The sequence below is a fragment of the Barbatula barbatula genome (assembly GCF_947034865.1).
Source record: "Barbatula barbatula genome assembly, chromosome: 15".
In the NCBI taxonomy this organism is placed as follows: Eukaryota; Metazoa; Chordata; class Actinopteri; order Cypriniformes; family Nemacheilidae; genus Barbatula; species Barbatula barbatula.
In genome coordinates this window covers 12842571-12864902 of record NC_136778.1, presented here as the reverse complement: position 1 = coordinate 12864902, position 22332 = coordinate 12842571, and the positions used below count along the sequence as shown (strand labels likewise).

The following is a 22332-nucleotide window of genomic DNA, read 5'->3' as shown; positions in this document are numbered from 1 at the left end:
CACTTTTTTTCTTGTTCTTTTCATTTAAATTCAGAAAGGCAAATTCCTATAATTGTAGATCAGGACATGTTTAGAGAAAGATTTCAAGTCTTCTTTATTGTTTACATTTCTTTGATTGTGGCTCACAGGTCATTAAATCAGTAATGCAAAATAAAAATAATAAAAAATTCTGCTTATTTAATCACTATTTAGTTTAGAGAGACCGGTTATCTCATGATCTAGTTCAGGACTTTGTACATTTTAAAATTTGAACGTTAATGTTTTGTAATTTCTTTTTTTCATGATCTGTAAGCTATCACATAAATTAAAACAAAAGAGGCTTGAAGTATTTTATGAATGTTTTTTTTTTATAAATATTTTAACAAAATGTATTTTGATGCATCTGTAGGTATGCAGGCTGTGGCTGACGGACATGATTCTATGAGATGGGCCACGTCCATTATCAATAAACACACTTTCCTGACTTGTGTTCCCACATTATATGAAATGCAACGACCAAGAACGTCTATATAGTGTAGCTGCTGACATTTTTTACTGCGTAGAAATGAAAAGAATGTTGTGAGAAGTGGGATTCGAACCCACGCCTCCAGAGGAGACTGCGACCCGTAGAGTTACGTTGCGCAATATTGGATCTATAAAGTTGTATAAATAATTTGAGTATAAATATTTTTTGTTAAATATTTATAGCATTTAAGGAATATTTGGTGTACATTTTAATGACCCATATCACCATTTTCACACCCTATTATAACAATTATTTAAAAAAAACACCATAAATACTTGACACTGGTAAACAATCGCAATCGCAACTGCAAGGCAAAATCAAATCAGTAACACCATTTGAAAGTGAGCATGTAGTTGTATTTTTTAGTTTTTTTTCTCAAGATTTTAGCATTAAAATGTTTTATGACTTTTATCAAATATAATACTGTATATCAGTCCTCTAGGCGACTCTCCCGCAGACCCTCCTACAGTCAGTACCGGTTTACAGTCGCAAGATGGAGCCAGATAGTTGTTTTTCCTTTTATGTCTTTAAAAATACATGTTTTTTCCCTGAATGATATTTATAATGAATTATATGTTTTTTTTATTGATTTTAACTAAATAAGTAGCCTATTTATTTAATTTAATTATTAGTATGTATGTATGTATGTATTATTTTTTAAGGAAATAGGCCTACATTACCAGTCAAAAGACACTGTAAAATGTTTTCAGTTATATAAAAACACTTTTGAAAGCATTTAAGCTTAAATGTCGGAAATTACTTTAGTAGACAAAAATATAATTTTGAAAATCTTATATTTTATTTCATTTTATTATAGAAATGGATGACTTTGACTGAATGAAGAAAGAGCGGAGCACAGAATTGATGGTATATTGCTTTAAAAGCATCTCAGGGTGAGACCTTAAGATAAAATGACAAGAAAACATTTCTGCAAATTCTAGTCAAAATGTGATTACACTGAAGGTGATAAAATATTACACGTTTTCATACTTTATTTTTAGTTACAACACAATTCCCTCAGTTCCCTTTGTTCTTTTTTATTTTTATAAGTTCATTATTGTTCTAAAATATGGAAAAACATGAACACATAAGTGAGTAAGTGTCCAAAAACCTTTGACCGGTAGTGTATTTACATATTTTTCTTAAAATAGTGTGATACAATCTAATGAGATATTAAGAACATGAATGAATGATAATAAAAGCAAATTTTTCATCATTAGATTACAGATGGGCTTGTTAGTAGGCTGTTTACAAATGTAAAAACTAGTCCAATGGAGCTGTTTTTTGCATAGTTTGTTTGATGTGGATTCCCTAAAATAATAAAAATAAATATTTTTGAGGTAATCCAGCTTGCCCATTACAAAGTATGAATGTTTAATTCATATGAAAATGATGTATATAATAATACAAAACATACATAAATGGAGATGTGGTCAATATGTTCATGAAAGATAAAATGATGAAATAAGGTAGTGAAAAAGTACAAAGTCTTTATTTTCCCAGCAGTCCAGGCCAAATCATAAAATTATTTACTTTTTAAAGAACTGAAAACAACATTTCTCAAAATAAAACGTTTATTAACAATTTAACAGTGTAAGCTACACAAAAACTACATTCTTTTGAAAAACTGTTTTATAATCTTTTGGGTGATATATGTTGGCTGTATTCACGACGCAGTAGCTGGTTGAAGGGGACCAAACCTCGCAGAAACACCTGACTTGGTTCCATTTGACCAGCCACAGCAAGGTGTTTTGCTTCAGAGAGAATGGACAAGTACGCGAGCCCATGTTCACATTTCAAATCATTGTTGTTGCTTACCTGTTGAGAACACAAAATAAAATAACAAAATAGGCGAACTGACATGAGAAACTGGAAAATGTCAGTTAACTGTCAATGCATCCAACACAAGTTTACCATATGCTGAAAGGTGGAAAAATGTAATCGCTTATCTTATCGCTTATGCTCTCTTTTGGAAAGCCCATAAGGTTTGCAATACCCAGAAAGATTAGATACAGCTGGGCAATTCCAACGTTATGGACGTGACATTTTGTGTTATGGACGTGACATAAAAATGCTCAGAGAATGAATTTCTTTTACGAATATATTGAACCATCTGTTTATATTTTACTAAACTCTTGTTGATAGAATATAAATATAAAAAGATGTCATTCTATGAACACATTTTCCATTTAAAAAAAGGAAAATAAAAATGCGTTATGGATGTGACGCATTTTTGTGAGACAACAAACTTTGTAGGATTTCTGTGAAATAAAAATGCACAATCCTGAAGCAATAATACCCAATGAATAGAGAAGGGATGCCTCTTTAAAGAACATAAAATAGTTACTTTATTTTAATTTGTGTCCATTTATGAGGAATGTTTAGCGTTATGGATGTGACAATCCTAAAAATGACACTTATCCGACTATGAAAAATCATGCACTAAAAATAAAACAAATGCTTTACAAATTTGAAGAGAGATCTCACATGGGTATTTGAAACCCCAAATGTTAATATATGTGCTGTTACCATAGTAAAAACCTTTTTTTTCGTGGTAAGGTTGACATTTTCACGGAATTGCCCAGCTGTACTCTGTCAATCTGTCCTATGGGTCAATGAGAGATAATCAGGGTTGCAGCACTTTTTTATCAATGCAGTCACAAGCTCCGGTCAGAGAAAGGTTGGGTGCCTTGATGATGGATTCCCCCTAAAACCACACACTTCCTTACATTCCATAACATGAGTATTCATATGGGCATATAAGGAAGCATGTCTTCATAAGGGGAAAAGTTCCTCAATTCTTATATGATAAAACATTACTGAAATGTCAATGTTTTTAGTTACATGCATCATGTAGTAAATATATTCTGTTATTGTACAACTATTGACACTAAATTAATAGTATATACTCTGCAGAATTAAAAATATGAAAGTTAATATGCAAAAACAAAAGATTTTACCTTGTTTGCGCCTTTGTGCTGTCAAATTTTGGTCCGAATTTGGTTCTGACCATCAAAGTAGGAAGTGCAGGGGAGCGTGGACAACATGAGCAGGCAAGCAGTAGATCACTAACACTCAAATCATTCTCAATACATTTAAATAGGCCAGAAGGTTTCTCAGTCTGCCATGTGCTAAGCTTACCTGCAAACTGCCCTTTATGCTTTCCTGATGTAGCTTGATACACTGTAGATCAAAAGATGAGGCACGACACCTCAAGTGAAACCAGGCTAAACAGTCGTACCTCTATTTCCTTTAACAGCATCATTTCCATGTCTGGGGTGTAAAATCTTCCATTTGCCACCTCATAAAACACAGAGATGTCACCTAGGATTTCTATCTTAATCATATATAGCCTCTATCTATTTAGCTATACTAACCACCAAATAAAAAATATATATATTTCCTTTGGAGAGAAAGAAAAACCTAGTGGGACACAAACAGCCACTCACAATTCAGAAACAGTTTCTAACCAAATTTCCTCCATTTGATGTTTTTAATAAGGTAACAGGAATACCAAAAGACCGCTATTCCAATGATTTAAAATGTTACTTCCAAGAAGCATTTCATAACAAGATCTACCAATTGCAAACTCTCCCCACGCCTCTATCTTCCCTCTTCTGCTGAGAGCTACAGTGTATCGTCCTCTTTGCATGACGGGTGGATTCTGCCCAGGCATTGCCACATGCTCCCGGCTTTTTCAAGCTGGTAGCCTCCCTTATACTCCCCCCTCTGCCCCTGTGGCCTCCCACCTGTTGGTGTCCTTTAGAAGCCAGGGTCTCTCCTATGCCTGCTGTCCAACCCAATCACGGCCATGACAGGGGAGAGCGAGCCTGTGAAATCACACCTCTCAGCTGTTCACACTCGCATAGAGACACCCTACACCCACAACTCCGCTTTTACACCGAATTTCAATGGCTCTTTTAAACGATATATACAGTAGAGAAAGAAGACATGAACTAGGAAATAACTATGGATGGGGGACTTTTGCAAAGTTGTGGGAAACTGCTGAAACAAGCTAGAACACTGACTTGGTTTATTTAGGATGGAAAAGATTAGTGATCAAGAGAAATTCCTTTTACTGTTTATTTTCATATAATACACACAAAAAAGGACGAAACTGTGAATGTGGAATGCACTATAAGTTGGAGAATGAAGATAAAACCTTCTGCAAAATGCATGAATGTACTTGATTTAATGTTCCTGACAAAATCAAATCAGTTTCATATTACACCATAATGATGTTCAAAGCTTAAAATAATTCAAAAATATGCTTTTATTGACCCACTGGTTTTCTCAATAAAAAAATAAAATAGTAAGACCATTGCTGAAAAATTTATCTAATTTAATACAAAATTTTGCTTCAAATATAAAAATAAAATACAATAAAAAAATTTTTTTTAAAAAGTGTTCTCAGAAATAAAGAACTCAAAAAAGTCAATTAAAAGTGACTGTTCACCCAAAATTCTGTTTTCATTTTTCCGCCCTCTTGTTATTTCATTTTATGACTTACTTTCTTACACAGAACACAAAAGAAGATATTTTGAAGAAAGTCATACAGGTTTCAAATGACAAGAGGGTGAACCAGGGGGTTTATTTCTGGCTGAACTATCACTTTAAAGTCCCTGTATTGTTCTATAGTTTAAAGTCTGTTCGACTACCCTTGTGTTCTTTAAGGGATATTTGGTGTCCTTTTAATGTTGTCTCAAAAGGACCCCAAAATCTGTCATCATTTTCTCACCCTCTTGTCATTTCAAACCTGTATGACGTTCTTTCTTCTGCAGAACACAAAAGGAACATCGAGAACATCGGCAGGCAAACAACATTGGCCCCCATTGACTTCCACAAAAACACAGAGACATTTCTCAAATCTTCTGCTTTCCACAGAAAAAGTCGTACTGGTTTGGAATGACATATATATGATGAACGAATTGTTATTTTTGGGTGAACTTTCCATCACATGACAATAAGTCCAGATCAAAATACGCCCTGGAAAAGTAAATCAATTCAATGGCAGCAAAACGGTACATAAATAATTGATCAAAACTAAGGACAAAGTGTTGTGACAGCACCGTTGTGCCAGACTTAACAACCATTATCAATTGACAAACAACATTGTGTTTTCTTTATGTGTATCACATTCATTGTCAACATGACTCAATGAGCCATATTATTTTGATACAAATCTCTTCACCATGATGTCCACATTATTTCAAGACTGTCAAAGGACTAAACCAGCTCCAGCTTTCAGAATTAACCTGACCTAGTTCTACAGAGGAAATGGGAGAGGTCGAGTACATTTTCCCCTGCAACAAGCATGGCAGTACCCCTGAAGTCAGCACCTGTGTTCTAAAAGGAGCTCAGGCAACAAGAGACCCATCCCTATACGCAGAGACCCAGGGCCAGAGATGAGGCTTATTCTGAAACCCAACACCCTGCGCCCTTTAACCAGTGTGTGACAGCCACATATAGCCAGCCCGGTCGCCCCAGTCAGGGATAGCACCATGCATGCTTAACAATTAACATTTCTAGTGGCTGCACATGACAGTAACAAATTAAACATTTCCATAGACATTATTATAGAGGATTACATTATATGCGGTCAGTTATAACACATGGCGTCTTCACCTGTCACTGCAGATTATTTTCTTACAAAGCTAAATAACTTACTGTAATTTTCCATTGGTCGGTATTGATTACTGTTTTAAATAAGCTCAGATTTGATACAAAAACTGTGGAATTCCACATACCACATGAACAGTTGTTTACAATTATCTACTCCCATTGAAGCTGTGTAACCAATGCAAGGGTGTGTCTTTACGGAAACAATAGGGAACAAGTGTGCATAGGGTCACCAAAAAAGTGTTGGAGAAGAACGTAAGCTCCAAATCTGATCGGTGGGTTTATATTTAACACGGGGAGTCGTGCTGAGCCTCAGACTGCTAATAACTTTGTTCCTTTCTGACACTAGCATTTGGCCAAACAGCATCCCGGTTTATTCTAGGAGGTCATTGCTCTCCCTTTTTCCGGAGGCTGACGTATAATTTTTCAGGCAGTGAACATTCAGACAGCTGATTCTCACTCTGCTTAGAGCCGAGAAACATTGTCTGGGCACAGGTCTTCAGGGGCTATGGCCATAATTTATCTCTACATGAGATATCTCGTATCTCACATGAATTTTGTTAAAACAAATTCATCATGGATAAAATAATGATGTTACCTATTATACGAAAGGCACTAAATGTATTATGCTGCTATAAAAGTGATCTCAAAGAAAAGAAACGTCACAAAAGAGATCTCTTTTAAATATATTACTTTTTTTATAATTGAGCAAAAAGAGTAAGTGTAAATATAGAAAAAAGATTGTAAGATTCATTTTCTTCATTGGAGATTTATAAGAGATGTCAAATTGTCAAACTTGACCCCAAACCATTTTAACTACTATATATCATTTTATAGCTTTATACCTCCGGCAGATCTATTCAGCTTTATAACATTTTGCAGACACTTTTACCCAAAGCATTTAAAAAATGAGTAAAACAATAAAGCAACTGATCACATGGAAAATACTTCCACAGCATGCTATCAATTTCTGTGTCTATTTGTGTTTCTTCACAAAATAGAGATTTATATGAAATGTTACACACATAAGTACACCATGTCTCCTGGATGCTTTATGCACTCCAGATGATTTCCTCTATGCTATTACACTGAACGGTAATGTCATCTTTAGACATAAAACAAGTGAAATTGGTCAAATATAGCACAATGTCTTAACTTTAAAAGTTTTGCCCTTCTTTAGATATGACAGTTGCTGTCACTGAGGTTGACACAGCTGTCTCCGAGAGGCTGTTGCTGCTCTAAGCATTGGAATAGAAAAGGTCAAAGGTGCCCTGCATTTCAATGGATGTTAAAACAGGTGCTCGCCCTAAACAGGTGAATACCTTTCCCCCCGATGTCAAACATGACTCTTACAATAAGAATAGAATAGTAATTTGGCTCATGGATCATTTCGCCTTTTTCCCATGCGCCTCGGTGCTTGCTGTGCAATACAGTTTACATTTAATAGATTTGACATTTTCATCACCTTGGCATCGGCATATTCTAATTCGTTGACACTACACTTACATGTTTTTTCTTTATGCTGTGTACATTTTGTGATTTGTCTTTAGAAAACAAAACGGTTCTGTCTACAAAGACAAACGAAAAGCAATTTGAAGCTCAATATCTCAAAGCTGCCATGAATGCAGAAAGAACCTTATAATTCCAAGGACGTGTGTTACAGTATAACACATAAAACATTTATTGTTAAGGTATTTTTACTCTCAATCGCATATACATCTGTACTTTACCTGTATAGTAGTGTTTTTTGTACGATAAAAAATAGATGGATAGGTCTTCTACTTTTATGTTTTTCATGCTTTTACGAGTTTTAATGTACCTAAGTATTAATGGTGAAAAACAAGTCAAATGTATTCATGAAATGTAGTGGAGTTTAAAGTATTATATATGCTTTAAGTGGTGACGTAAAATTTTAAGAAAATGAAACAAAATAACACCGATTAAGTTCAGATACAGTGATTAAGTCCAGGTCGCTTGCTGGTAAGTATTCTGAATATAATTCACTTTAATGGTTCTTTTTTTCAGTCAAAGTGAGCAACCGTTTTAGCAATGGCTATTGCTAGATGCTATTAAACAGCAGACCAAAAGGTAATATGACAGGAAATGCACCTCTGACCTTATCCTGTCTCTCCTTAAAAGAACTTACATGAAACAGACAAGGCGTCAAAATAGGATACTTGTTGCTTCGACTGGTGTCAGCAATCTCATTGAAATGCCGGGGTGTCCACTAAATGACCGTGTGAGCTTTGGTGGTCAGGGTAACTAGGTAAGGTGAGGCTTGGGTAACTGGGTCAAAACGTGGATAATCACACCGAATAACAATTGAACAAAAGAGAATGTGTGTGTGAAAGTATTTTGCATTCAGCGTACATCATGTAAATGTGTCATTTCGTGTTGTCGTGTAATATCAAAAGGTATATTTACTGTATAGTATTCGACGATTTTATCCCTAGAAGATTGAATTAAATGGTTTCCATTTTGTTCATGTGCTTCATGAGTTTTCTGATAAAAACTTGCTTTTAATGTCTACATGAATGATATTATTTTTTATTGTCGTTGTCTAAATATAAATGAACATAGCACACAACCATGTGCTATTTCACAAGCATTCACTGGAAATGACATGGCGTCTCTGTTTGTAATTTTATTGTTACATTCAATAAATATCCCCTCATGGAAGATTTGTTTTGTGCTATTATGTCACCAAAATGAAACACCACTGCTACTTAAAGACAACGGTGGAGACCAGAGGATTTGTTACATTTTTAATAGGTTTAACAAAACCTTAAATGTCAAACTTTGTTTGAATGCGGGAACATGCAGATGAACATATTTTTAAATAATACTTTCAACTTTCATTTGACTTTTTTACTTTTATTTTATTTTACAAAATAACTTTTACAGGGTTTTCAGAACAAGGTTCTGTTTTTTACTTTGTATCATATATTTATTTAAGTTATATATTTTGTATCACAGGCACAGGTTTAAAGAAAGAGGTTACATTTTAAAAATAAATAGCGTAAATGCCACAAATGGTTTTCCATATTGTTAACTTTTTATTGTAAGATATTGTACTTGTAGTTTGTTAGTTAATAAATCAACAATATATTAAACGGCCACACTGCGCGCTCGCGCTGTACTTCCTATGTTTACTACAGAGCAAGATGGCGGCGCCCACACATTCGGCGACACGGCGGAAGGGCAGTTCATAAACCGACCTATAAAATAATTAGAAAACAAATATAAAGTGCAATTGATCTCGGCAGTAGGTCGCGCGTTTTCGTTTTTATTACGATACATTTTTGTATTGATGGTTGAAATGTTCACGTGCACTGCTGCTGTCCGAGGAGTCAACATTCACCCGAACTAACGTGTACTGTACTTGTTAAAGGAGGATAATATAACATTAACACGATCTCACGCGTTCGTTGGTGTTGGGAGTCATTTATGGGATCAAGCGCAGGCATGAGATGCGCAAAAGCATTGCAGCTCACCCTTGCGGTCATTAAACCAGATGCAGTCGCTCATCCTTTCATTCTGGAGGTGAGATAACAGGAAGGATTGAACTAAACTGTAATTGTGTATTTACTATATATATATATATATATATATATATATATATATATTGCCAGCAGAGTGTCATAAGCTATTTTGTAATGTCTTGGAGGATTAAAGCTGCATAATAATTCGTCTTTACTATTAATACGCCTGATTTAATTTCCGTTGTCTGTAGCCTCAAAGAGATAAAGTGGCTTTAATTAGCACAGCATTTCTTTATGCAACCTGGCTTGAAAACTGGAGTTCACGCGCCTTTCATTTACACCAGTGACACCACAATTAAAGCAAGATTTGCTTTTATCACTCAAGCTTTACCTTCTTTCATTTGGAAGAGTACAGCTCTCATTAACTCATGCCTTTGTTGAGAGGAAAGATTGATGGATGAGTTGAAAGCAACACATTGGAATTGGCTGTTGAAGCTTCTGTTTTATAGGAGGAAATTAACATATTTTTATTCATTGTTTTCTAGGCACTTCATCAGAAGATTGTAGACAACTTTATTATTATCAGAAAAAAAGATTTGGTGTGGAGAAGAGGAGATTCAGAAAGGTTTTACGCAGAACATTCAGGTAGAAAATAGTTTTCTTTGTATTCAATTTCAAACACACTGCTTGAACCTTCATAACATACAATGCATAGTAGTTGTTGCTATGGTATAGTTTTTAAGTAGTAATTTTTAGAAAACCAAACCTCTTTTAATAATAAGGTAAACTTATGCTTCGTACTCAATTGTGGGTCCTTCTGATCTGTGTATTTACTAGGTGTGAAATGATAAACGATATCATAGTATTACAGTATTTTTTCAGTATCACAAATATATATTTTTAAATATAAATAAAATTTAATTAAAGTGATTTATTTTCAATACTTTTACAATTCAGAATCGACAACATTTTATCGAACCTTCTGTATGTAAATAATAAAAACGAACAATGTCTGTCGTTAAAAACAAAACTAAATTTTAAGAGTAAGGAAAACGATTAATAAAAGTAAACCTTAAAAGAGAACTTCTAATACATTGAAACATTTGAAACAGTATGTGTACACAGCTCACGTGTTGGCATCTCAACCAATTGGATTGAACAGAAGTCATATGATAAATATGACTTCTAAATATAAAATAATTGGCATAGCACTAGGTACATAGCTTAATTTTTTGTATTGCAATATGTCATGCCACAATAAAACACCAGATCTATAGTATTTGTATACAGCAGTTGACATTTTATTCCATTGCAATCGTATGTACACTATATATTCATACCGGCCAGACCTAATTGAATATGTCATGAAGCTCATACATACTGTGCTGTTTGAAATAATTCTCACACTACTCCCCTAGTTCTGGCTAAAGATCTGCTCTGCAATGTGTTAAAACAGTCCTAAGCTCTTCTTTCCGCAGCCATGAATGAAAATGGTCTCTGCAACAGATTGAGCTGGAATGGTTCAGTACATGTGTGGGTGTGTATCAGTGATGTGTGATTTTAAACAAGATGAGTCACTGTAAAGGCTCCAAACAACCTGTTTCTCAGTCTCAGTTTATCTTATTCTGCCTTGAAGGAAAAGCAGCTGCCAGGTATTCACATGTCAGTATAATGTTTTCAAAACCTCGCTCTGACCAAGCTAACAGATTGCGGCAAAGATCTGCTGCATAAACAAAACATCACCCCTGTTGGACTGTTTCAAGTGCATAATCTGTTCAAATATATGCAAACACTAATTCAGCAATTTGTGTTTTTTTACAGGGCAATTTTTCTATCAAAGACTAGTTGAATACATGTCAAGGTAAATATACATATTCTTTCTATGATCTATTTGTAAAACCAAATGAATAATGAAAGTTTTTTTTTTTAAATATGTTATTTTACAACATATGTACATGCTGTTCCACTTTTTACTAGCGACAAAAAAAGCATAAATTCAATGTCTCCTATCATATTAAGCAAACATCTTCAACAGCTCTAGTTGTTTTTAGTTCACGTTTTTTCACTATGTAATGTGAACATTTTTCTTATCCATCCGTTAACCACCTAAATCATTATGCTGCAACATTGTTTTAACATTCACGCTTAACATAACGTTATGTTCAGCTACTTTTGGTGTTCTTTGTTTTTCTGTTATACGTGTTTACGATACAGGGAAGAAAAACAAATGATAATAGAAATTCTTTATATGGTCTGTGTATCTGTAGGGTATTAAAGGTTAATCGTGTAACCCTTTCTTCCCTCACGAGCGTAACCTGTGCTTTTTTGAAGAGCTTCAGAAATCCATTTCCACAAATGACACCCTTAATAGGCCTACTAATTACCGGACTAGTTTGCCGTCATTGTATGGTGACCCGCTGCATAGATACACTTTAAAGCCATAATGAATGCAGATATGGTCTCTTTGGAAAAGTGACAGATTATTAATATTGCGGGTGGTGTGGTTTAGACAGCGAGGCTGATGTTACCATGGCACCCTGTCCTCAGGCCTCATCTGGGTCTGTGGAATTTGAAACATTACCGCGACACTTGAACTGACCTTTGCTCAATTTTATTGTACCCTTTAAAATTGTGCTTGTGGCTCTGTGAATTAAAGAGATTGTTCCCCCAGAAATGAACATTCTTTCATTGTTTACTCACCCTTGGGCCATTCCAAGCCTGTATGACTTTCTTTCTTCTGCAGAACACAAAAGATGATATTTTGAAGAACATTGATAAACAAACAACATTGCACATTGACTTCCATTGTAAGGACATACGAACACTGAGACACTTTTCCACAAAAGAAAGAGTCATGCAGAAAAAGTATAATAGTATATGTTTGTTTTTATGATGATGCTTGAATGTGATATTGTAACACAAGCTGAAGGCTGCTCCTTCATTTATCGTGATTCTACTTACATTCTGTCTTATTTTCACAACAGTGGCCCAATGAGAGCTTACATCCTAGCAAGAGAGGACGCTATCAGTCACTGGAGAGGGATGATGGGCCCAACAAAAGTGTTTAGAGCTCATTACACCTCACCAGCCAGCTTACGGGGCCAATACGGGCTGACTGACACTAGAAACACCACCCATGGTTCAGGTAACAACTATGGAAATAACTGTAATCACTCTTCAATCACACTTTAATCAAGAGTGTTTATTAATATTTGTAATGTTTCTAATTCAATTACATATCGATTCAATACAATCTGGATACATTTGAACTGAACTGTGTTGTTTTTGAATACGTCAAAACTCTTAAGTATTACTTTAAGGCAGGTTACGATTACTTTTTATAGACTATGTTCAGTAGTACATTCGAAATTTGTTCATGTTTTTTCTTTCAGATTCCATTGAATCAGCCAGGAGAGAGATTGCATTTTTTTTCCCAGAATTCCTTTCAGATGAGTGGATGAAGAGGGAAGAGCCTGGTTTCAGGTTGGGACCGATTGAATATGATGAACAGAGACAAATTCATACTCGACAGATTACAGGATTATGATTGCAGGACTACAATGCTACATTAATGCCTTCACCAACTGGTACCCTAATGCTGAGTTGTATTTATTTGTCTTCACTTGTTTGCTTGCACAAGACGGTCATTTGTCTATACTGCAACTGTGCCAATTAACAAGATTGTATTCATTTGCATGTGTTTAATACAATCGATGTATACCGAAAAATACTAGCCTTGGAGTTAATTGATGTTTTCCTGTATATACTGTATTGTAGCAATCTCCGGTCATTTCTTCTGCCATACAAGCAGAATACAGCTTTGTCACAATCTTCTGGTTTCATAAACCAGTTGGCACTATGTTAAGTGGCCCTGTAAAAAAAAGGCCCTGGCTTTAAAATAAATAATGATAATTAATACCTTCAAAAGCACTTCAGTCCAAACTAGAGCAACTATAATCATTGTGCAAAGATTATATTAAACAGTGGTTGGTCTTTTTATTGTTTGATTTGAGTGTTTGTAGAATTCCTAAAATAATTGAACCGTGTATTGACAACATGCAATTCAGCGAGTCATTCTACTTTCCTTTCAGCATAGAGTTGTTTGGCAATATTGAAATAACAGAATATATTGGATTCTACACACTACCTTTACATTGTAGCCTCATCATAGAGCAGATGTTTTCCCTGTAGTCGAAAATATGTTTATATAACAATCTTTTTCTAAGATGAAAAGACACATTTCTTGTTTCAATGTAATGACTACAACAGTGTTTTACATTTACATTTATTCATTTGGCAGACGCTTTTATCCAAAGCGACTTACAAGTCGTTTTTTTTACAGTGGCACATTACTGCAGAGCAATCTGGGGTAAGGTGCCTTGCTCAAGGACACTTTAGTCATGACCTTCTGGCACTGAGATTTGAACCGACAACCTTCTGATCACAAGCCCAACGCTCTAACCACTAGGCCAAGTCATCAAAAAAAAAAGAACGAAACACTGTTTCAAGGCAACTATTGTGTGATAATAACACTTGTATAAGGAGACCTGATTTTCATATACATACACATCATCACATGAAGACGTCAAAATGAAAGCCATCAAACAATTATAATTCATTTTAAATAAATAAATAAACTCTACATCAATATCCACAATCAACTTAAACACTTAACACAAACATTTGTTGTTGGCATTTGGTCCAAACTATTGAAGTATATTTTAACCATTTAAAGCACATTAAACATTCATTCAAATCTAACGTATGCCTTTGATTACCTTTCTATATTTGTATGCTTCGAATGTACAGTACGTAAAGGAGATTTACTAAGACTGCATCAAAAACAATTTAAACAATCTAATGTCATCTGTAACTTAAGGATGATGATGAATTGACCATTGAATGATTCTGTTAATCTTAACACTGGTGTAATTCTTCATCTTTGGTCCATAACAACTTCACCAAAGCGTTCAAGAAGTCCAAGGTAGAATCTGTTTCAGGCAAATGAAAAATCCTCGCGATATCTTTTGCAAGCATCTTATTGAGGCACTGAATCAATCGCAGCATCCTTTAGACCGTCCACTGGTTTCAGGACCTCATATGTGGTTAGGGATTTTTCCTTGATCTTTCCGCTCTTGTCCACCTTTCGGATACTTTGAGTCACAGTTATGGTCACCTGCTTGGTAGACATCCTGTTGTCCTGCCATTTGGTCTAGATTGAAACATTTTGATGTGATCAAACATGAGTGTGACCAGACGAGAGCAACCTCAACATTTGAAAAAAAACAGCTGAGCTGTCAAATCGATTAGTTGATTCCAAAATAAATGTTTGTATTTATATCATATGTGTCTGTTGTATATATTTATAATTATTGTACATGCTGAGTTCTGCACAATTTTGTTGTGATGATTTTTTGAATAAGATCAACTTACTGATCAACAGTGTCAACTTATTTAAACTATATGTATAACAAATGAGCCTTTCCTGTGGACAATTGCATTATGGTTTGGAGTTTGATGTCTAAGCAATAAAAAAAACATTACATGAAAAAAACATTTATGTGACAGTGGCTTTAGCAAAGCAAATTACTGGATTAAACAAAAAACGTACTATTTCCTCAGTTCGTAGCACACTTCGCCTTTGTAATGTTGTACCGGACGTGGACAGAATTTCCTGCTCTTGTGAAGACAGTACTGCAGGGGTGCTTCCCGCTTTCATGTCATTAAGACCCACATCGGACATGGCTGAACACACTTTCAGATATGCCTGAGCTGGAGCAGGCAGGCCATCATCAAAGAGATCTATAGGAGTTCATAATAAATGGAAAAAAATATACATTTTCTTCAAATTGTGACAAATCAATAACATTATGCGGAGTTGAATAAAATCTCAAGTTTTCATATATAACAGTATATGAATGTATTATTGTGCACATCTATCTTTCTTCATCTTGCTAACATGTCTACAATTCTCTTATTCATTCTCAAATCCTTTTTCTGTATTTTAAATCTATCAGGTAACTTGTTATCATTTACACGTTATCCTTTAATGTTGTTGCTTTGCTCCAAGAGTAACAATTGTAAAGTGATAAGGAACACTTATTGTGTTCAGCCCTGCCTATACAGTACTGAAATTAAACATCTCCATGGCAACAAGAGGCCTACTAGATTGCATTGCTCACTAAAAGTATGCATACGACACTACCCTCTAGTTCTCTATAGGAAATGTTGTGGTCTAATTTTAACTAGTTTTTTTCAGAAATCTCCATTCTCACCGAGGTTGGCGGATTTCTCTGACGGGAAGCCTACTTCTGAAGAGTTTTCTGAGGGAATGCTCTGGATGGACGACAGGGGAAGGTCTGTGTCTGTGCTGGCCAGCCAAGTGGACTCTGTCTCTTTGGTCCAGCTTTCCATATATCTCGGCTCCAGCGCATCTGTCCTGGAGCCTCCACAACCCATGGTATCAAAGACCACAACTACACAGCTCTTGGTCCATTAAAACACTTCCCAAATAGCAAAAGAAATAGGCATTAGCCTAACTAGGTTTGCTATAGTGGGTGCACCACTTTCCTTCAGTCATGCATGTCATTATTTATCATCAGCAAGCCAAATGTCAGAATCATGTTGCTGGCAAGGGATCTGTAGGCTTTCAATGACCAAGTGGCGGGTCAAACAATGTGATAGGTTAATTCTGTTGAAGAGAAATAATAGTCTTGTTTGTAATTATTTGGATTTACATCTTAATGTGGTTTACAATAATAAAATCGATAAGTGCATACAAGTATTTTAGAACACAGCAAATTAATAAATAAACAAAAATTGTGCAATATTCAACAAAAATGGTAATGATTTCCATGAAAATGAATCTTCTGAAAAACGATTCTTCTGTTGGTCTCCATTCGCCTAGATAACATCTCACCAACAGAACCGACAGAGACCAATATAATTTCCATTAAAACCAGTAAAATTCCCATTATAACCATTACACAGCCTATATAATTAACTTTCTCATCCACACATGACGTAAACAAAATCGAGTTCGAGATTTGCTGCGGTCACGAATGAACATTCTTAATTTGAACCCGCGATGGAAAATAAATAGCGTCGTTCCTCTCGTCAAGTCCTTACACGAGCGCATCGTGTCGTATTTAGTCACAAAAACGCAAATATATAAACGTTACGCCACCTGTATACTTGACAGAAAACGCATTCAAACGAGCTGGGAGCATCATTGGCTTGCGGTCTTATACGCGATGTAGATGTTTGCATTAAGTCGACAGAGTATTGCTATTACAAGAAAATGCTTTCTTCTGTAAATAATTGTAGCATTCCATTCATTAACACTCACCATTGTCATCCTCTTCTTAAAACATCAATGGTAAGACTGACACACGAGCTCTACAGGGATGAGCAAAGCGAACACTGAGAGATGAGATGAGATGAGATGACACTCCCCCAGCACTCTCTCTCTCTCTCTCTCTCTCTCTCTCTCTCTCTCTCTCTCTCTCTCTCTCTCTCTCTCAGCATCAGCAGTATCCTGAACATAAAACGAGGTGCGTGGTACAAAATGTGTTTTCATAACTTAAAAGCAATCTTAAAGAAAACAGCATTCGTTGGCAGTGGTAAAACTCCACTCCCTTTGTCAGCTGAAACGTTACAGTTTTTATTGTTTCCTTGTCTGTCCAAATGTAAAGGCAAGTCAATTATTTCGCTTTTTTTGTCGAAAAAAAAGGAAATATGTCAGGAAATAAAGCAGCAGAAATATTAAGAGACCAATGCAGAATTATGTTCATTTTTGGATTTACCATTTAGGTATGTGTGTTGAATTCTCTGAACTAGTAGAACCTTGTTTATTTGCAGAGTATTAAAACGGGACAAACCAGTCACAATAACAAAACAATTATGCAATCTCTGCTTATCTTGAATATTACAAAAACAAGTTAATATTCATGTTTAAACAACACAATTCATAACGTGTTGCATGTAGGATCAGTATAAAAATGAATATATGATGGAATACACCTGATTTGTTTCACAGTTACCATGCATATTTGCATTTTTTTAGTCTTTCGCATTGGTTCGGAACACATTACATGAAGAAATTCTGATTAAAAGCAAAAGTAGTAAACAACTGTTTTCATTGGGTGCATGGTCTATTTTATTTGAATTGGTGAATACATGTTTCTATACAGTATGTGAAAGATTCAAATAGAAAATTAAAGATTAATTTAACCCAACAGTTGGCTGGTCCATATTTGACCCAACAACGGTGAATTTTACCACTACAAACAATAAAATTGTTTGCAACGGGAGGGCATCATAATCTAATCATCACAGTAAAAGCTCATATATTATTACTCATTAGAAGACCAAGAAACACAAAAGCACTTTAACCTTTTATGTAAATTGTTGTAGCTTTAAAGGGAAAGATCCAGTATCAAAGGAGCTGTGGTGCTCAAAGCCTGTCAAACAAAGTGTCACCACAGCTGTGTGCACAGCATGTGATTTCATTTCCAGGTTGGCTAAAGTGCTTCAGATAATCTTTCAGTGTGTGAGAGCACTGAAGTGTACGTGTCATCTAAAGGTGCACGCTGGTAAAAAGCTTTTACTATTCAGCAGTGTTTCACAAAACCACTCATCTAACCCCAAAATATGTGCATAATATTGGCACAATGATTCTCCTTAATAGCTTTATATTATGACACATCATTTTGAATGGCTGGGAAGGTTTACATTTGTTTATACAATAATTTTTTTTTTTGGATTCAACCTATCGTTGCACGGGTCAAATATGTTGAAAAGCGAGTGGCCAAAAAAGTGGATAAAGGCAAATGCTGACATGTTCCCAGTTATAATAGACTGTAAAACAATATAATACCATCTGATTCTTTATCAACATGCACTCTTCCATTTGGAAGCCCAATCCTGTCAAAATTAAAAATAAATAAACACAAAAATAAATCCATGAATGAATCTAAAAAAGCAAATATAAATAATACAGAAATGAATTTTCTGGGATAAAAACAATTATAATTTTTTTTATATTTAAACGTAGATTATTTATTTTTAGCAGGATTGGGGTTCCATACAGTGTACATGTTAAGTAGTCTGTCTATAGGCTGTAACGGTGGACATGATGGTTCTGTCCATATCTGCATGGCTTGAGATGCGTGTCTCCCTGCGTTTACATGAGCATGCACTTTTTGTTTGATTTAATCTCGGATCCCTAAATCCAATTGATGACTTTTGATTAATCAGTATGCAGCATCTATGAAATATTCGTTATATTGTAGGCATTCGAAATGCCACGTGTTATGCATTGCATAAGTAAGAAACACGAATGTTAACTGTATTTGCAGCCGCATTTCAAATGCATTGATCATAATGCTCGCGTACTTCAGTGAAATGCGATGGTTTCTCTCTGCGTTCTGAGCTGGGGTGTATTCCAGAAAGATGGGTTAATTTACCATCAGATTAACCCTGAACTCTGGGTTGATTAACCCAAAACCTGCTTACTCGGGGTATGTCGGTTTATTTCCCAAGTCAAAATGACACTGTTGCCCTATTGACATGCTCTGCATCGCCCACATTGTAGAGAAAACTTCCCGTAGCAAAAAAGCGCAGAGCAATAGGCCTACAAAGAATTTGTTCGGCACAAAGCGCTGATCCACGGTTTATCACGTTTGAGATGTGTGGTTTTAGTAGGTTTGTTAAATAAATAAAATAAAATAATTTAGTACGTGGTCTTATCACCCTCTCACGGCGAAAAAAAACCCTGTATCTACGCCTCTACGTCCACAGGATCCTCATCAAAAGGGCATGGCATGCTCTGAAACCTCTCTGAAACAAACTAACCCTGCAACATAACCTGATCCGGAGCAGGTTATCCTCAGAGAGTCAGTTGCTATGGTTACTTACATAACCCGAAAGTTACCTCCTTTTTTGGAAGCAAAAGCAGAGGTTATACGGTTACTTACTCCTAAACGTAACCGGGTAAATAACATAACCTGCTTTCTGGAATACACCCCCGGGGAGTCTCGTGGACAAACAAGTCGAGCTCATATCAGCTCCATCCAGCTCTTTTACGTTAAATGGGATTACTAGTGGATCATGTCTTCTAGCACAGGGCAGTAGCGGCGCCAGGATTTCGATTGTAGGTGGGCCTCCAGAAAAATGGATGGGCCAGTTAAAATAAGCCCAAAAAACGGGTTCCCCTTTATCTCCTTTCAGCGCTTTGGACTAGAGGTCTTCACGGGTCCACTTAGATCCGAAAACCCGAGGTCCGGCCCGAGACCCGAGCGGGTTCGGGTCTAAAAGATTCACGGGAGCTTCGGACACGGGTCGGGTATATTATTAGTGTCTTCGGGTCTCGGGTAATATAAAGTAAACATTGTTTTGCTTAATTGACCCGAGGAAGACCCGAACTATCCTGTACAATAACAGCGCGTCGCTTGTGTGTGTGCGTTACCAACTCCCCCCCTTAGCCGATCGGTTGAAAGCCACGCAAATCTTCCGAAAGTCGCGGTGATCTGAAATCACCTTAGAATTGAAATCCCGAAGTTTCCAACGCTGCAGGGGTTTGCACTCGATGTAGTTACCACCGTATTCAGGAAAAACATACTTCCACCAGGCGACCAGAAGTAGATATTAAACGACGCGTACATTTCAGTACTACGCGGTTTGGGACACATTGTTGAGACAGAATGTTCGCGCGAGTGGTTGCCATGTCGTCACTTATTTAGATTTGATTCAGCTAAAACTGGCACAACCCATAGCCTCAGTTTGCGCAATTTGCGTTTCTTACTGAAATTAAATGAAAATAAGCTGCTTTGCTTTGCTTTGCGTTTCATAGCTACCGTGTGCAAAGAAAAACTTGGCTAGGCTACAGAAAAAAAGAGAGAAGAAAAAAAAGAAGAAAAAGTAGCGGCTAGTTTTTCTTCTTTTTTTTCTTCTCTTTTTCATTCATTGAGCTTGCTTGAAAAGCTTGCGTGCCAACGTCATTCATTTCATTGGATCACTAGCTGGTGACGATGCAGCCTGTGGGCGGGCTTAAGAGTGGGGTAGTGGGGTAGAAGGTTCTCTTAGCCGCTGAAAGCTTTCCTCGGCCTGGGTGAAAATGGGCGGGCCCAGACCTAAAATGGGTGGGCCCAGGCCCACCCGGGCCCAATGGTAGCGCCGCGACTGGCACAGGGGCTCAGAAACTCAAGACAGCAAAAGTCGTAAAACTCTACCTACTGAAGATTATTCCAGTTTAACTTTTTCAAACAATATATTGTCTTTTTAATATCACACTTACTATTTGTCTGACAGTTAAAATGCTTCTTTATACAAAAAAATATATGTATTTTAGAAAGGTGGTCCCTCGCGAAAGGTTAAACATATTTGGGGGTCCTTGGCATGAAAAGTTTGAAAACCCCTGTGCTAGCAGACCTGTTGTTCTGCAGTTTCTGTTCATGTGTGCCAAGACATTTTTGAAATCTCGACCAGATAATGTTTTACGGCCACGTCCCTATTTAAGAACGTAGGTTGTGTTAACCCTATCTACATACAGTTAGGATGATATTAAATGACTAGATTGCCTTCTCTATGCAACTTCGTCAACATCGTTTCGTCACACCACAAGGTGTCACTGTGGCCTCAAAGCTTCAGCACCGCCGCTCTGAGATCGATTGCTATTGTCTGAGGTGAACACGCCCCCACTCATTAACATACAGACAAAGAAATACATAAATAAATAAATGTAGGAATAAATAAATTCGTTATGTAGGGGATTCAATGAGGAACAGTATTATTTAAACACTATTCTCCACCAAATTTGTAAGAGTTGTCATGAGCTTTGATCACAATTATAAGTTATATATTCTCCACCACCCTTTGTAAGGGAAACAAATATCAATAATATATGAATATAGGAATAAATAAATGTATAAATAAATATAAATAAACATGGAAAAATATATAATTACACATAAATAAGTAAATAAAAGTTTAATTCCAACTGGTTCTCTCTGATCACATCCAGCCAAGATCAACTGGAGCCTCAACAAACTGCATTAGGACACATTCTTTCTTTTGATGGGCGAGACATGCAAGTATCATACTTAGTTTTATTAATCGATGCATAGAGCGTCATTAATCCTTTTAACAAATGTGCTATACCAATAAGAAACTGATGTTTTGTTCACGCCATTGATCTTCTGAATATCAAATACTGCCATAAATCCATGCTATGTTCTTCTCTCTGCTTCAATTTAAACCGTCTTCCAATGCTAAACTGTATGTGTGCATGTTAGATCAGTATGTGTCTGGTCAAGGAAATAAAGTCCTGTTTTATGTCACAGGTGACGTTGTTTGTAGTTCATGCTCATAATCCGGAATGGATCATAATCAGTTAAATTAATCCCAATTTGGGTTGATATTTGTATCCCTTATAATTGTGATCAAAGCTCATGACAACTCTTACAAATTTGGTGGAGAATCGTGTTTAAATAATACTGTTCCTCATTGAATCCCCTACATGACGAATCACCTCCCAGGCTTCCCCCTCAAGGTGGTCGAAAATAAAAAATCCCTGATCAGCAGTAGAAAGGTGACGCGCCTGCATGCACACCGGTACTTCAACCCATTCATCAATGCTGATACCAGTCCGGCCACTACATTTTGGACCACCCCGGTCTTGGGGTATAAACACAAACCAGCACAGGTGGGTGGGGGCATGGCGATAGT

At 36.2% G+C, this 22332-nt stretch overlaps 2 protein-coding genes across 3 annotated transcripts; one reads left to right on the top strand and one right to left on the bottom strand.

Annotated features, from left to right (window-relative positions):
• Window positions 1-9257: 9257 nt before the first annotated feature.
• nme6 (NME/NM23 nucleoside diphosphate kinase 6) lies at window positions 9258-13659 on the top strand. 2 transcript variants are annotated; one of them, XM_079474083.1, is made up of 6 exons: window positions 9258-9389; window positions 9516-9667; window positions 10152-10251; window positions 11428-11467; window positions 12591-12751; window positions 12999-13659. In XM_079474083.1, exons 2-6 carry the CDS (start codon window positions 9572-9574, stop codon window positions 13151-13153), a joined length of 552 nt encoding a protein of 183 aa, XP_079330209.1. In that variant the 5' UTR covers window positions 9258-9389; window positions 9516-9571; the 3' UTR covers window positions 13154-13659. The 2 variants fall into 2 exon arrangements, with proteins under 2 accessions (XP_079330209.1, XP_079330210.1); XM_079474084.1 differs by having other exon boundaries at window positions 9258-9325; window positions 12999-13612.
• A 985-nt stretch (window positions 13660-14644) lies between these two features.
• baalcb (BAALC binder of MAP3K1 and KLF4 b) lies at window positions 14645-16065 on the bottom strand (the record flags this gene model as incomplete). The annotated part of the gene is made up of 3 exons (XM_079474085.1): window positions 14645-14818; window positions 15218-15408; window positions 15882-16065. 3 exons carry the CDS (start codon window positions 16063-16065, stop codon window positions 14645-14647), a joined length of 549 nt encoding a protein of 182 aa, XP_079330211.1.
• Window positions 16066-22332: the final 6267 nt, after the last annotated feature.

Coding starts and splice junctions, on each gene's coding strand:
- nme6 (XM_079474083.1), top strand. CDS start 9,572: ATGGGATCAAGCGCAGGCATGAGATGCGCAAAAGCATTGCAGCTCACC. Junction 9,668..10,151: donor CTCATCCTTTCATTCTGGAG/GTGAGATAACAG, acceptor ATTGTTTTCTAG/GCACTTCATCAGAAGATTGT. Junction 12,752..12,998: donor AAACACCACCCATGGTTCAG/GTAACAACTATG, acceptor TTTTTCTTTCAG/ATTCCATTGAATCAGCCAGG.